This window comes from Euleptes europaea, chromosome 16 (assembly GCF_029931775.1).
Source record: "Euleptes europaea isolate rEulEur1 chromosome 16, rEulEur1.hap1, whole genome shotgun sequence".
NCBI lineage: Eukaryota > Metazoa > Chordata > Lepidosauria > Squamata > Sphaerodactylidae > Euleptes > Euleptes europaea.
In genome coordinates, this window is record NC_079327.1 from 48,149,798 (window position 1) to 48,166,534 (window position 16,737).

The 16,737-nt window shown below is 41.2% G+C and overlaps 1 protein-coding gene across 1 annotated transcript in view; it reads left to right on the forward strand.

The window, feature by feature from the left end:
• Nucleotides 1–16,737, forward strand: part of PHEX (phosphate regulating endopeptidase X-linked) — a 154,559-nt gene that overhangs the window by 112,589 nt on the left and 25,233 nt on the right. The window contains exon 15 of the mRNA XM_056861762.1: nucleotides 6,307–6,365. Coding sequence (XP_056717740.1) covers nucleotides 6,307–6,365 — 59 coding nt within the window. The remainder of the gene's footprint in view (nucleotides 1–6,306; nucleotides 6,366–16,737) is intronic.

Below are 16,737 nucleotides of genomic sequence, written 5' to 3' on the forward strand. Positions count from 1 at the left end.
AAATCTTCAACCTGCTATTTTTAAAGTTTCTGTTCGGTGTAGGCACCTCAGTACTTTCAGTTTCAGTTCTTTTTAGAAAACCTTAGGTTGTCAGTAGGTCATAAATTTTACAAAGAGACTGAGCGAGGGTTGAGACATCTTATCCAATTGAGCACATGCGCAGTCCCCCAGGCGACAGAGATCAATTCCCCTGGAGAAAATGGCCACTTTAGCAATTGGACTCTACGGCACTGAAGTCCCTCTCCTCTCCAAACCCTGCCTTCCTCAGGCTCCGCCCCCAAAGTCTCCAGGTATTTCCCAAGCCGGAGCTGGCAACCCTACTTGTGAATGAGTTTGGCTTGCGTGTACCTTCATTCTAATATAGCATTTCTGAGACTTGGAAAGGTGCTGGCAAGGTGCTTAAGCCTCCCATCATTCATCTTGTGCCGCAAAATATTGTGGCACAAGATGAACATTGATTATTTAATGTTGATTCCTGGGTTATAACCCCCTGTTCTGTTGATTAACACCTTGGTTTTAAGTAGTGTAATATTCTGCATGTAGTCTGTTAAGAAATGCAACTTCTAGGCCACTGACATTAAATTCTCTGAATGGTCTTCTACCAAAAAGGATTCTAGATATTGCCTACAATACAGTGAGCTAGATCTTACTGTGTGCAAAAGAGCTGCTGTCTGGAAGAAACACCTCTTAGGTGCAACATACACATAGCACCAGGGGGTTGTGCACCGTTAGTTCACTACCAAATAAATGATGACTGCTGGATGTGTTGAAGCATCTCTGTCCTCTCTGTAGGTGATGGACACTGGCTAATGTTTGCAGATGAAAGTGCAAGCAGCAAGCAAAAAACCCTCTGCTGCATGAGAAAATTCTGAAATGGGCCTTTGTCTCTCCAACTTATTTGTTACCCTATTCAGGAACCGTAGCAGCAATGTTGTAAGTGTTGGGCAGATGTATGCTGAAACTGTAAGATATAGCCCTGAAGGAATCATTTTGAGGTACTTTTGTGTTATAGATCAGCAAAATACATTATCTTTAGCTCACCACCAGTTTTTAGAGCAGTAAAAAAAAAATCCTCACTTTTCTTTGTGAAAAAGGAGATAAACACTCTTGATCTTTCATTCTTGTGGAAGTGGCTATTAGCTGCACTAATATACCCTGAAGAGGATCTTAGTATGATGGAAGATGTCACCTAAGGTGAAATTAACTGGTAGGTAATCCCTGAAATTTACAACTTTAGGGGTGTCTCCTGTGAATCATCTTGCATCACTGGAATACTTTAAAATGAAGGGAATTATTCCTTTACCCAGCAGGAGGGAGTAAATGCAGTTCATCTTATCTCATTTTCCCTCCTTCAGGAACTACTTAATGCCACCTGCCCCCAGCCTATCTTCATATTTATGAGTCTGATATTTGTCGGCCAGCAGGCACTGGGAATGTAGCAAACACTGCACATACAACATGAGTATGAATTGTAAGGGAAGGAAGCTGGCCCTTGAAGGAGGGGCTGTTAATGAAACATGAGCAAATAAGTGCAGGCTTCACAACCTAGTGAGACAACTTTACATATGGGAGTGATGGAGGCTACTCCCACCATGTTTCTTTTTAATTAGAATTGTCAGTTACTTTCAACATTAAAGAAAGAAAGAAGTCCTTCGGGTTGCAATTACTGTGATATGACTGATTCTTGTTGACATGAGCTAGGTTATGTTAGAACTGTTGGTGTGGGACTGCCATTACTCTTCTTGAGTATGAACACAGGAAGGTGTTCATTACTTCTTATCTATGGAAGCAAGACACACAGGAACCATGAGAAGAATGCGTTCCAACCTTCATACTCAGGATGGTCTTATAAGTCTCTCATACAGTAAACCTGTAAACTTAAACCTGTAAAGCCCAGCTCTATGTTTTACAGTACCTGGCACAATGAGTATAGGGTTGCCAGGTCCCTCTTCACTACTGGCGGGAGGTTTTGGGGGTGGAGCCTGAGGAGGGCAGGGTTTGAAGAGGGGAGGGACTTCAGTGCCATAGAGTCCAATTGGCAAAGCGGCCATTTTCTCCAGGGTAACTGATCTCTATCGGCTGGAGATCAGTTGTAATAGCAGATCTCCAGCTAGTACCTGGAGGTTGGCAACCCTAAATTAGTACCTTGTGTGTAATGAAGCTAGTATTGTAAAGGAACCAATATATCTTACAAACATAAATATGGAAGAACAAAAGTGAAACTTAGTCTAATGCACTCTTTGTTGAATATGCTCTACTGTCTTTAATTTTGAATTTAGTGCCAGAGAATTTCCCTTCATAAAATATTTTGAAGGCCTGATTTAGAATCCTGCAGTAAAATACTGAAAATATATCCATCCAATTAGGGCTGCACAAATAAATCTTTTTATATTTGCTGCTTGTGCTGTACCAAACTAGGCATTTAACACAATTTGTCTGCAAACTATGTTTAAAAATCTGTCCATGCAAAAATTTTCCGAGATGCTTTCCAATCCTAATTATATAGGAAAGCAAGCATAAAAAATGAGAATTTGACTCTGTTTTGAAATCAGAGATAAAAGCTTCAGTGTACATCACTGAAAGATATTTGTGTTAGAGGGTTTCTTCTCATAAAACATTCCTTACACAGATGTCACTTCTGTATATGACACAAAATTTGTTTTTTATTGTACACTTACATGCAGTCCAATATAGCTGTGTACTCATCACATGCACTGAGTGTACATGTTGGGTTTAGTTTCCATCAATAGGGTCAAAATAACTGAAACCTTATCAGTATTATTGCAGTCCCCCTCCCCCTTCTCTCATTGACATAATGGAACACTGTGCAAGACTTCTGTATCTAAAGTTACTACCAGTAGTGTACGATAAAACTTTAATGTTGGAATAAAAGCCTGATCTAACCTTGTACTAAATCCCACAAGTGTTGTACCGAAAGCCAGCATGGACTTTGTAGAACATCAGAGGCCACAATACTGTTGCTTCTTCCACCTACAACAAGCCAGCTGAGTGTAACTTTGTAAACTCATGCCTTTCCAACAGATAGAAATCAGTCACAGAGAAGAAACAGCATGAAGAATCAATGTACTGAGAAGTCAACTTGGAAGCTCTTAGCAAGAAAGAAAAATTCTGACAAATTCTGATATCTCCTCTAAACAATGTAAAGCTGCAGTCACAAATGCCCTTATGTGGTATTAGTCCCATGAAATTTAATAAGGGAGGTGAGGGCCTAAAGAGGAATGTTCTTTACTATCTGAAGATATGAGTTCTAGTCCAATAAAACTGATGCTGGAACAAAATGTTGTCAGCCTTTAAGGAGTCACCTAGTTATTCCTAAACAGCAGTCACTGGTAGGGATGTGCATTCTGGCATTCTTGAGCTGAAAATATACATGAAAATCACTGTTTCAGGTTGTCACTGTGATTTCCCAGAACAATTATACAAATCCGGGATTCTTTGGTTTTAGGACCCCCCCCCCCCCCAAATAAAAAAATCATTGTAGTTTTTTGGGATTTGGGCACTTACCATCAGCAGAAGCAGGCAACTTGTTTTTCTTGTTTGGGATTGCAGACATCATTCTGGCCACCAAGCAGGGGCAGTCTTAGCTCATGTGCAACATGGTCAGTTGCCCGGGGTGCTAGTTGGGAGGCCCAAACACCCATGGCCCCACCTCCCAAAGGAAAGAAGCAGAAGATTACATCTAATCTACATGTATTCGCTAACCAATAAAACATTAAAGTGAATAGTTTGTTTAAAAATGACAATTGACTTTGTCTCAATTTTTTTTAAAGTCAATTGTCATTTTTAAACAAACTATTCACTTTAATGTTTTATTGGTCCGCGAATTAAGTATTACTGGTGACTGTCTCCAAAGGCTTTAATGTCTTTTAGTTAAATTTGGTGAAAACTTCAAGCGTTAAGACTTGGGCAGCAAGAGCTTTGAAACAGTTGGCACATTTATGAATAAAGACATGAAGTCAAAGTTCGAGACCATGGTACAGACTTGAAACGTGCAATGGCATTTTAAATTTCCAATAAAAATGTCCATTGTCTCAAATGTGTCCCTGCAGGTCACTGCAAAAGTCATTCAGTTTGTCCTGCATAAGGGCACCTCTTTCTAAGTGGCTCTGCTGCTGTATTTCAAATTAGTTTATTTGGCTGCTGCAATAAATGACTCTGAAATTGGAATGCAGTCAACCCTGCTAAATGTTTTCTCCTGACTCCTCGGTATAGATGTCAGTTGTCTGCTGGCTTGTATTATCTTACAAAAATGTATTTGCCATCATATCATTTTATTAGAAATCCTTTTTGGGGGTGGGTAAAGGGGAAAAGGAAGAGGTATTGCTTCTCCTAAATAAATTCCATGGGAAGAATCACCTTTTTCCAGTAGATAATGTTGAATGCTTAAAATATGCATATTGTTTTTTATGCTTTAATTGATTAGTCCTCAGTGTTCTTATTTAGCACAGAAACAAAGAGAAAGAACATTTTATAAATATCGGGAAAAGATTAGTAAATACCAACAAAAACATCAAGCACACTGTATTTTAGTGTTGTTTTACAGTAAAGACTCACAGGGATGGAATTTGGTGAGGGGTGCTTGGGGCTCTGCATATATAACGTCTCAGCATACCTCTCAAAGTAAAAAAGCGTACCTTACATTAAATTTGACGTTCTTGAATTATTAGAGGTAATTTCATTTCATTTTTGCTTTCAAATTTTAGTTTTCATTCTTTTTTAATTTCCCTTAAGTTTCAGTGGGAAACACATACAGTTAGGTGGTTATTGTTTTTCTTGTTTGTTTCCCATCCAATTAGGATGACATTTTCAGGGATGGTACCCTGCACCTAAGGAATCTGCTCTGCCAAATTTCTTACAGATAGGAAAATGTCACAATTTTAAGCAAAACATGCTCACTTGCAGAATGGACAGGAGACATTTTTGTCTCCCAGAAGCAGGTAGCAATATAGAGGGGCAGAGATAAATGTTTGGCACCCAGACAAAGGCAGATAACACTGTAGAGCTATCACCCCTGCCTTAATCTTAGGTGCAACTCCTTCTCTCTTGCTCTTTGTTTAGACTGGGTGTGTTTAAAAGTAAAAAAAACACACCAGAGGAGTGACCACTTAACTGTGTTGGTGGGCTGCTTACTTTGAGGACCATTGATGTCCAGAAGTAAGTAGAGTCAACCTTCAGCAACTCTGCCAGTGCCTCAGAGGCTTCAGCTTTTCTGAGACATTGGTGATCAGTGTTAGCCTCCTCCAGTACTGCTACTAGGTTGAGGGAGTAGGCAGTGAGTGAGCTGAAGCCCACTGTTGGTACTGCTGGTCAGCTGTGAGCTGAGTGGCTCCCTGAAGCACTGATTTGTAGTAGGGTTGTCAGTCATTTATTTATAATAATCACAATAATGAATGGAATTAAAAGAATGTCCATGTCAAAAACCATGCATTTCCAACCTCATAGTAAAAGCCAAAATCTTAAGCTACTGATATAGTAATACTTAAAAAAAAAAAAATCAGTTGACCAAGTAGTAAAAATTGAATTGCTTTTAACAGGTATTTTTAAAGTTCATGTTAATTATCACAAGCTACTTGTTTCTTTATCCCATCACTTTCTCAAAGTTACTCTTCACCATAAGCAACAGGGCTGAGTCAAACAGGTGAGGTGAGAACTTTGTCCTAATATATACATTTTGGAGAATTTCAGCTTCAAATTTACCAATTCAATAGCAGTTAGTTTCTAAAATTCCTTTCCCTTCCTTAAATGATCTTACCTAAGAAACACAATCTCCAGTGATGCATCAAAGCCTGGCTAGGAACAGATAGGTTTTGAGCTTAATTTCTAAAAACAGAAGTGTTGGGAATCAGGCCTTTATATTAGAGGACATGCTGTATGTCCTCTAATATAATATAATATCACCAAATTTCTGTGGCACTCTACATCAGTTGATGCATTTGAAGAGTATCCAGAAACTTTATTTGGTCCTAAATATAGGTGCAAACCAATACAGAGGAGTATATTGTTCCCAACTGCATTCATTGCCAATTTGTCTACAGATTCAATTCAGACTACCGGCATTGACCTATAAATGGTTCAGGACTGAAAATCATTTCCTGTGAGCCTTCCCATGTTCAGAGTCTGCCTTTGATACCCTGCTCTGCAGATCTGTATCAGCTAGAGTGAGGATGGCTAATATATGGGACAGAGCATTTCCAGTCATGGTGCCCTATAACACAATTTACTATTAACCTTTGTACAGTTAATAAACTCACAGGATTTAATAACATGTTCTTACTATTTCAACAGGTGGTTTACTAGTCCAACTACAGTCAATGCCTTTTATAGTTCATCTACAAATCAAATCAGTGAGTACTTGTATTTCTTCTCCATTTAATGAGTTAGATGGGATAACATCTTTTACCTACTGAAGGTGGCATCTTGTTTTGAAATATGAAACCTCTGTTCCTCCATCCCCTACATTTTCTGGCAGCATTCTGCAGTAGACAAGTGAGTGATGGGACAATTTTAAAAAATCACTAGTATGTGCTTTTTAATGTAAGGACATTATCGCTTGGGAGCTGCTTCTGCATGGTTGATGACTATGCCACACTGGGAATGTTTGGGCACAGGAACCACACTGGATGGGCAGATAGTATAGTTATTCCACCTACTGATTCTCCCAGTGAAGGGTATAATTGTAATGGGAAGTAACTACGGCATCTGCCCCATTTGGTTCCTTCACAGACATTATCAAGTGCAGCCTGGAACCTAATTTTGTGAAATGGTCATGCTTTATCACTACTACAGCTTTCCTCCTTGTTTTTCTGTAGCTTAAAGAGTTTGTTTTCTGTGAGGAATGTGAGGTGTAGTCAAACTGGAAATGAAATACTGAGCTCAGAGGTAGTTCTTTTTTAAAATTAAAGTGAAGAATTCAAGGATTCTGAAGTTTTCTTTCCCAAGAAAATTGACCTGTTAGCAGGGTTGGTTTAGAATACCATATAGTTTTATGGGAGTTTCAGCAAAATCCAGCTGATTAGCATCAAAGGTAAACATCAGTGTGCAAGCAGTGTGCCTAGAGCCTTGGGAGGGCAGCTGCACTCCTTGCAGCAGTGATTACATCCTGCCATCTACCCTGGAAGGATGGTCATACCCATCTCTTCTCTGTCCCTTGAAGTGCACAGTACCACCACAAATGGAGATGGCAGCTCTTTTTCTTCCTTCCTTCCTCCTCTGCCAAATAGTCAGAAGGCAGACAGCAGTGGCTACTCCATGCCGCTCTAAATTTGCATCTGCCTGAACATTCAGGGATGGCTTCTAGGAGCAGCAGCCACCAACCTCAGAATGAAGCCTGGTAAGCAAATGGCAGTTGTTGCACATATGCTCAGGCAGGTGAGTGAGAAGCCGTGATGACTAGGATAATCTGCCACAATTTTCTTGGTGCCCTTTCTAGCTATGTTATAGCCATTCCTGGGAAGGGGGTGTCTGGGTGGCATGTTGTCAAAGCCCCCCCCCCCCAAAAAAACCTGGAACCATCCCTGCAATCCAGCTTAATCACTGATTTGTGGATCCTTTAATAACTTCTGTAAACCACTCCCTCCCCTGAAATTTAGTTCAGATACATGTATCCTCCTCATTTATGTTCATTGTTTAAAATATTCTACCAAGAGGATGGGTTGGATTCAAGACTACAAACAGGAGTCATGACTTAGAAAAGGAAGTCAATGGTTGTTGGAATTTTGTTGGATATTGAAACCCCATGGCCTTAGACTGACAAATCATTTAGTTTTAGTGAGGTATAGTGTATCTGTTCCTAAGTTAGTTCCAATAGCTAGGCAGGAAGGAATAGCAATATTTAGCACTAAACTAATTTGTTGTGGCCTTCTGAATTGTCTTTCCTTTCCCCCACCCTATTTTATTCTCTCACGGCACTATTTTTTTTTTTACATCCAGAAAGTAATTTAAGACTGATTGTACTGTTTTATTAACTGCCATATAGTAGAACAACTGCTTTTCCTAACGAATTCAGTACACAATTCAGTGTAAGAACAGCATTTCCATACTATTCCTCATTACCAAATTCTGGAATATGATGTATTAACCCTTTTTGCATCTCTGCGTGTGTCCGATTTCAGAACTACCATATGGATTAAACAAAACTAAAGTCAAGGTTTTCAATGTAGGATTTCATACTCAGCTGTGTCTAACAGAATTATGAAGCCAAGAACTGTCTAACAAAGCCTATCAGTCATCATGGGCATACAAGCAATTGTGTTTTGTACCTCTCCAACTGACCTTTGTGTATTGGTAGATTGTGATCTTGGTATCTTGCTGCTTATTGCCTTTTAAAAGCTGTTTTCAAGAGTAAACATATTCACTGTGCATGACCTGGTCTTGTTTAGAAATGGCATGCCACTGCATATAAGTAATCACAATGGCATAGATTTCTGTGTGATTATTTACACCAAGATTCAAGTCCAGTAGCACTTTAGTGACCAACAAGATTTTTGGGGTATAAGCTTTCAAGAGTCAAAGCTCCCTTTGTCAGACTCGAAAGCTTATACCATGAACATCTTGTTGGTTTCTGAGCTATTATTGGACTTGAATCTAGATGTTCTACTGCAGACAAACATTGCTACTCTCCAAAACTATTTACCCAAGTTGATTATAAGTTCTTGTCACTGTAGTACCGCTCAACAGTTAAAGCACTGGCTTGAAATGAGATGAACTGGGTTCAGATTTCACTAACCAAGACACTGTTGGCCTTAGACAAGTATATCCCATCTCACAACATTGATGTGATGATAAAATGAAACCACTGTGTATACCATCCTGTATTCCTTGGAACATGAAAAGCAAGAAATAATGTAGGAGCTGTGGTACTAAGTTAACATTAGGGATGACTGAAAATCCTATTAAGGTGTAGTTTATGGCTGATTTTCACCATCAAACTTTTTTCTTTTCTTTTTTAAACTTTTTTTCTTTTTCAAACAAACATTACAAAACATACAGACATACAAACATATAAACATACACATCAGATTCTTACAGTATATTGGTACTTACTCTATTATGTTGTACCTTTTTTGAATATAATAATTACATATTAAATGGCGTATTTCTTAAATTTTTATGTTCTATTATTTTTATCAGTTAGCAACTATATCAAGAAATACTTTCCATTTTTCATAAAAATCAGAGGTTGATCTTATTCACTTAAGATAATAATGTAGCCATAGTTGCATATTTCGCTACTTTATTTGTCCATTTAGTTACATCTAGGTAGTCTTCTGCTTTCCACTTTCTTGCATACTCCACTCTTGTCGCTGTCACCATATAATTAAATAATTCGTATTATCTGGCAAAATATTTAACAACATACTTTTTGGATCTGGCGCAAATTTGATTTTCAATATTCTTTGCATTTCATCATGTATCATTTTCCAATATTTTCTTGCTTTAGGCATTATATACCGTCTAAAATACATTTTATACCAGTTTTCTCTAAGCATTTGACATTAAGTTTTGCATCCATTTTGTCATACGGTCTTTTACTTGTTCTGTTTCAGTTTCACATTGTAGCAACTGTTTATAGATTTTTCTCTAACAAGCAACCTGAATCTCCCATTATTAGACATTCAAAATGTGTCTTTTCTCTCAAAAGTCCACCTTCTTTTTTAAATTGTTCTTTCATGATTGAGACCATTTGGTAATAACAGCCATTGAGTATTCATTCCTTCACCTTTAATCCTTAGCTAGGCTTTTATCTTGCCCCCCCCCCATCCATCATATCCTCAAAAGTTATATAATCTGTTTCTCTTCCTATAGCATTGTCACCATGCACCCTCCACCGGCACCGTCAGTGGCGAAACTGGTGGGCTGATCCTGTTTCTGCACTGAAACCATATTCTAAATAGTCTATCTCTTAAATATGTTTCCCATCTTGCTTTTGGATTGTTTTTGATGATTTCTTAAACCACAGATAATTATGAATTCCTTCTTGGATATTGATTAGTTCTATTTTCACATTTCTACATTCTGGATCTTTGATCCAATCTAGTATCCATGTCAGTGCTGCCACTTGCCATCAGACTTTTTTCTGATGAATGGCTGCTCATTGACAGGATAAGAGTTTCTACATACTTGGGAAACTCCCCAAATATGAAGAAACATATGACTCTGTAAGCTAACAAATAGAAAAAAGATATCTTCACCTTACCACAGCTTGGAAATGAACATATTCCTGGAGGAACAAAATGCGAAGAAAAACAGGAACATTTAGAGAAAGAAGAAAAAAAGAAACAGATAGGGATGGGCTGCTGAAGGGCCTGGTAGTTCATAGACATTTGGAGAGGGACTTCCAGTGGTTTATGGGTATTTCTCACCCCCCCACACACACACTTTGTCAAGTGCCTGTCAATAGTGCAGGACCACCCACAGACGAGACTGGAGTTTCTGCATACTTAGGGAACTTCTGAGTCATTCAGAAAAATATAGTAAATTAAAAAGAAGGGGAGCAAAGATTCTGAACAATCTGATAAGCACTAAACATGCTTTGTGAGCCACATAATGTTGAAGATTAGGTAAAGGAGGCTAGGAGAATGGAGAAGTGAGGAGAAAATGGCTTAACAGTTCCTGGAGGAGAACATTTTGATCAGGAAATAGGTGTGGGTATGAAGAGGCACATCTTTCACACACATATCCCTACCAGTTCAGGATGCTATAAAGTTTTAAGGGCTATGGATGCAAACAGTTCTTTGATAGTTAGGGTTGCTAGCCACCAGGTGGGACCTGGAGATCTTCCCAAATTACAGCTGATCCTTGGATGACAGAGACCAGTCCCCGTGGAGGAAATTATTGCTTTGAAGGGTGGACTTTATGGCATAGTACCCTACTGAGATCCCTCTCTTCCCAAACCCTGCCCTCCCCAGGCTCTACCCCAAAAATTTCCAGAAATTTCCCAAGCCTGAGTTGACAATTCTAGTGGTAGATGGGGGGTGGGTGGAATTAGCATTAGAGGAAAATTAGGACTGGAGGCAAAGCACTTTCACCAATCTTGATGGTTAAGGTGCTTTTTAAAAACATATATCTATTTGGGGGGGAAGGCTATTCATTATTTTAAGGTCTTAATATTTTTTATAAAATGTAGTTCTGTTTTAAAATAGTGAGAAAATAAAGTAATTTTTCTGTATAATCCCATATGTGTAACAGATATTGAGCATAGTTATTAAAGTCTTATAATTAATTCCTTGTTATGTCTCCAGGCACATATCAAACCAAAACCCCTCTTCAGAGAGACCCCTATTCATGTATTTATTGGATTCAGATAAAATTAGCTAAAAATGAATGTCTGCTCTAAGAAATTAAACATTGGTATAACATTTTTGAAGCTTTATATAGGAAATTGTGGATGGAGTTTTCTGGTATACTTGGTATCCAAATGAGAAAAAGCAAGATAAAATTTTCTGGTATACTTGGTATCCAAATGAGAAAAAGCAAAATATTTTAGAAAGCTGCCAGATTTTTCTGCAGGAGGTCCACCCCCCCCCAAGTGTCTATGTAAAAAAGAGTCTAGCTAATCAGAAACATATTAATGAGAAAGCACTTTTAATATAGCCCACTAGCTTTCTGATGGGTAAGAGCAGAGTTGTTCTGGAATTTACATGTTCAAGTAGGCTTGCCAATTAAAAGCCTCAATCTGTTCTCATTTTCCTAATGGCCAATGCTTCTTTTTCTCATTACTCATCATTTTGTCTTTGTACAGGTACAGATTTATTGTATATAGCCAAAGGCCATTACAATCAACTAGACAAAATCAAATCAGATTCAACACGAAAACAGTTAAAATCAAGTACAAATAATGTTGTCTTTGAATTTAATCTTTATTCCTTCCCTTAGACTTTTCTGCACCTTTAAAAGTGTTTATCTTTTCTGTGTCTTTGTAGTGAGTAGGGACGGAGGAATCAGTTCTACTGGATTAACGTAAATTGATTCAAGGAAGGTGTGTAGTGTAACCTAGTGGTTAGAGTGCTGAACTAGTGCTGGGGTGTCCCAAGTTCAAATCCTCACTTATTCACAGAATTTGTTGGGTCACCAGTCACTTTCAGCCTATCCTACCTCAAGCGAGTTGTTGCGAAGATAAAATGGAGGAGGGGAGAACTATGTACGAGGCTCTGTGTTCTTTGATGGAAGGTTGGGATAAAGATGTAATCGATAAACATTGCTGCTATAAAAATTTACAGTCTAACCTTTTTACCTACTTCTGTTTTTTCAATTTTTATGGCTGTACTGACTGATCCTTTTTGAGACACTGTTTCATTTCCACTCCTTGTAATACTGTTGAAGGGCGGTAGTGCTAATCTCTTTGGGACAGTTTTGGTTTCCTGTGCAGTACAATCCCTAAATATATTTATTCAAACATAAGCCCTCTTGAATTCAATGGGACTTGCTCCCTGGTAAGTTTGCTTACAATTGCCATTCTAAGCAGAATTATACACCCTTTTAAGCCCATTTAAATTAATGAGCTTAGAAGGGTATAACACTGCTTAAAATGGTACTGTAAGAATTGTAGCCTCCGTATCCTTTGTAGATCATAATGGAATCAGTATTACCTATTTAATGGAAGCTGCTCTTGCACAGTGACAAAGAGCCCTAAGTTATGAGCTAGGAAATCCCAACTGAGATCTCAATTCAACTATGAATCCACTAGAAGGCCTTAGGCGAGGCCTCTGTCTTGCAGCCCTAGTCTGCAATATTAAACAGATTCACTTTACAGTGTTGTTTTAAGGATTATTGAGATAACGCACTTTGAAACACTTTGAACCCTAAGGAGGTGTGCTATAGGAATGCTAAGTGTTGTTTGAAATCAGTTTTTGAAGGACTGCAGCCTTTGTTGCACAGTATAACCTTTCCCCTAATATCCAAAAGTAATATTGCAAGGTAGCTCCTGCCTTTTCTTTTGGAATATGCAGAGACAGCTGAGCTATGGCCAGATTACTTGTATCCAGGTCTGGTAAAAACCATGCTTCTCAAACAGCATGGCTAGACTTGTTGCATCCTATTGCCAAAAAAATGTATTAAACCAAATAAAGACAGGTTTTAACAAGTTTTTTCTTAGCCTGAATCTAGACTTAATTCTTTTGCTCATGCAGGGCACTACTGCCAGTGGCCCAGAACATTCCTGTCTGCCCCCTCCCTCCTCTGCAGCCCACTGATCTCATTGAAATGCATCTTCTGGAGGACAGAGGACCTACCAGAACTGCATGAGGGTCAAACTTGGGATCTGCAGCAGGACGAGGGAATTGGTAGACATTTATTTATTTGTATTTATTTAAAATCTATATATTATTACTGAATTCAGTAATAATTCAGGCACAACATTCAGACACTTACTGGTGTCATCCACAGATGGCTGAAGGCACCATGGAAAACATTTAACATGCATTTTTGCTAGGAAAAAAGATATTAATTAGGAAAGAAAGACAAGAAAAGAAAAGAAAGGAAAGGAAAGAAAAAAGGAAAGAGAGAAAGAGAGAAAGAGAGAAAGAAAGGGCATCCATTCTATGCATTTCAGAGTTCATAGATGTGACCAATGTATGTTTCTCCACTGCCCTAGTTATCAGCCACTTAACAAGTAATGGAACTTCTCAGAGTTTCTCCTTGGGCTAAGGCTTTGTGAATACCCTCTCCATTCCAGGGCTAGGGTGGAGATGACAAATCAGTTTGAGTCCTCTTTGAGCCCTTGAGTGCGGCTCTTTCCACGTGCGGGCGCGCAGGTACGCGCGGGGTGTGTCGGTCGGTCGACAGGAGACGTGGCGCAGGCAGGCTGCAGTTGCCAGGGCAACCCAAGGGAGGCATCTCCTCTTTCCACCGCCCCAAAACACTCTCTCACACCCCCTCCCCGCCCCATAGCTTGTCCTTAGTTGAAGGTTACCCGGTGATGAGCATGCTTGCCCTGGAGCCGCCGCCGCCCTCCTGAACCGGCCCGTCCAGCACGCTGACACAGGCCGGCATGGGGAAGAAGGCCCGGCCTCCCTCCTGCTGCGCATTGTTCCGTGTCGCCGGTTGCCGGGCGAGACGCGGAGGCTACAACCCCCAGCCCGGCGACCTCCTCCTCCGCCTGCTCTCTCCATGTGCCCTTCGGCGGCTTTTGCAGGTAGGCTGGCCGGGGAGAGGCGAGGGAGGTCAGGCATGCCTTGCAGGCTCCCTCCCTGAGCGGCGGCTTGGGCGACGCTCCCCTCTCCCCCTCCGAAGGCAGCCCTTGGCCTGCTCGCCCTCTCGCCCCCGGCAGGCTCCAACTTGGCCCCGTGTGAGGCTGCCAGAAAGCCACGGAGGGGAACGGGGGGAAGGCCCGGGGCCCAGCGGGAAAGCGTTTCGTCCCCGGCCGGCCGCCACTTTCAGCTTGCAGGCCCGGGTTTGAATGCGCCCCACCAAACCCCACCGGAGCCTTCTGCCTGGCATGCAGGGAGCATTCAGGTGTGCAACTGCCCCCCTCGAAGGCCTGGGAGCTGCCTGAGGGGATCGAGGGGGAGGAAGGCAGCGAGGAGGAGCTGCTGCTGGAGCCTGGAGGCCTGGCCTCGTTGCCACTGGCCTCGCCGCCCCCGCTGTCATCCCCCAGGCTGGCCACTGGCAGGGGCCTTCGAGGGGGCGGCAGGGAAGAGCGCCAACACAACACCTTTACCCCCCCACCGTGCACGCGTCAGCAGGTCTGAAGGCTTCGTGCCTCGCACGCACGCGGCTGGCTTCTTCCTCTTCCCCCCCTCTCGCCCCCCAACGGCGAGGGGAGGCCAGCAGCAACGAGCGGGGCCTCCTCCTCCAGGCTCCAGCAGCAGCTCCTCCTCGCGCCTTTCTCCCCCTCGTCCCCCTCAGGCGGCTCCCAAAAGTCCAGCTCCAGGCTGCCGCCGCCATCGTCCTCCTCCTCAGGCGCCTCTCCCCCCGGCCGTTTTTACCCGCCTACTCTTCCCCAGTTCCCCAGTTCCTTCCTTCTCTTTCCTTCCCAGTTCCTTCCTTCGTCTTTCTTTCTCTCTGCCCCTCCCCCACTCTTCCTTCCTTCCTTCCTTCCTTCCTTCCTTCAATCCTTCCTCCTTTTCATCCTTTCTTCCCCAGTTCTTTCTTTCTTTCTTTCTTTCTTTCTTTCTTTCTTTCTTTCTTTCTTTCTTTCTTTCTTTCTTTCTTTCTTCTGCCCCTCCCCCTTCCTTCCTTCCTTCCCCAGTTCCTTCATTCTCTTTCCTTTCCCAGTTCCTTCCTTCCTTTCTCCATCCCTCCCACCTCCCTTCCTCTACTAGGGTTGCCAACCTCCAGGTGGTAGCTGGAGACCTGGCAACCCTAGCATCTCCCCCCAGTGTTCCTGAAGTGTCAAAACAGCCACATGGAGTTGCTAAATGAGGATCTTCTGTTTTTATTATGTTTTTTAAGTTCACCGCACACACAAAAATTGCATCATGTATGGTCTGACCCCTAGAAACTGAGAGTCTGAAAAGTACAATGAGTATTTGTTTACTTTATTTATACTCCACCTTTCTCTCTGAGACTTAAGGTGGATTACATGTAATAAACAGTGTGCCATCAGAGAAAATAAAACAACCAATGCAACAGGACTAGTACAGAATTACAGAACATTACTAACAATAAACTATCTAAGACAGGCATACTATATATACTACAGAAAGTGTATTGCAAGGTAAAAAGTGGGTGATACCTACAATGATCACTACAGTGTACTATTCCATTATAAAGGTGCCCTCCTGGACTGTTCATACTACCACAGTTCTAATCTCTTTTGGAAAACGCCCTCTTGAATACTATGGTTTTGGACATTCTGGTCCTTTATGCATGGCTGTTTTCCTCGCTGTCAGCCCTCTTTGGGGCTTTGTGTTGATTATGCATGCCATTTCCGACCATCAGAGGTCGCCTCGCTCTCCCCCTGTGTTTCCCCATGTTTTGCCCACGTTTTCAAATTTGAGATAAAACAGGTCTCTGAAAATGTGGGCAAAACACAGGGAAACACAGGGGAGAGCGAGGTGACCTCTGATGGAAATGGCATGCATAATCAACACAGAGACCTGAAGTCAATGGAGGGCTGACAACGAGGGAACAGCCATGTATAAAAGACCTCTGTGGAATGACAGAAGTGTGAGAACTTTCTCAACCTTCCCAGTCAGGCCATCCAAAATGTGAACGGGCAGCTGCTGGTCTTACCCATTTGCAGGGTGGAACCATTAGAAGGCTTTGCTCAGATTGTAATTTTAAAGAGATTTCTTTATACTTTATTTCAGTTTTTGTATGTTCAGGTCTTCACTTTATTTCATGAACATTTATTCCACAATGTATTTGTTAGCCGTTACAATTTTGCAAGACTATCTGTTCCTTTTGCTGGAACAGAATAACACTGCTGCCCCTCTAGAACTTTCCAGGTTTTTACTTGATCCTTCAGTGTATGTAAAATGCCCTTCAGCTCACCCATACTGGTGGTTTTTAGTATCCACCTATGGAGCAAGGTTAAGAAAAATTACAAATATATGTAATTATCATCATGTCCCCATCTGTGGATACTAAAATCCAGATATTGGAGCCAAGAACAGACATGACAGATCTTTCTACAAACCCATGAAAAGCCCAGGTTTGCAGAAGAATCTGTAATACCCCCCCCCCAAAAAACAATAATAGAAGTGACACCTGCATCTGTCAGGGTCTGTCCCTAGCACCCCATAAGCAAACTCATCCAGACAGGTAGCTCTGAAG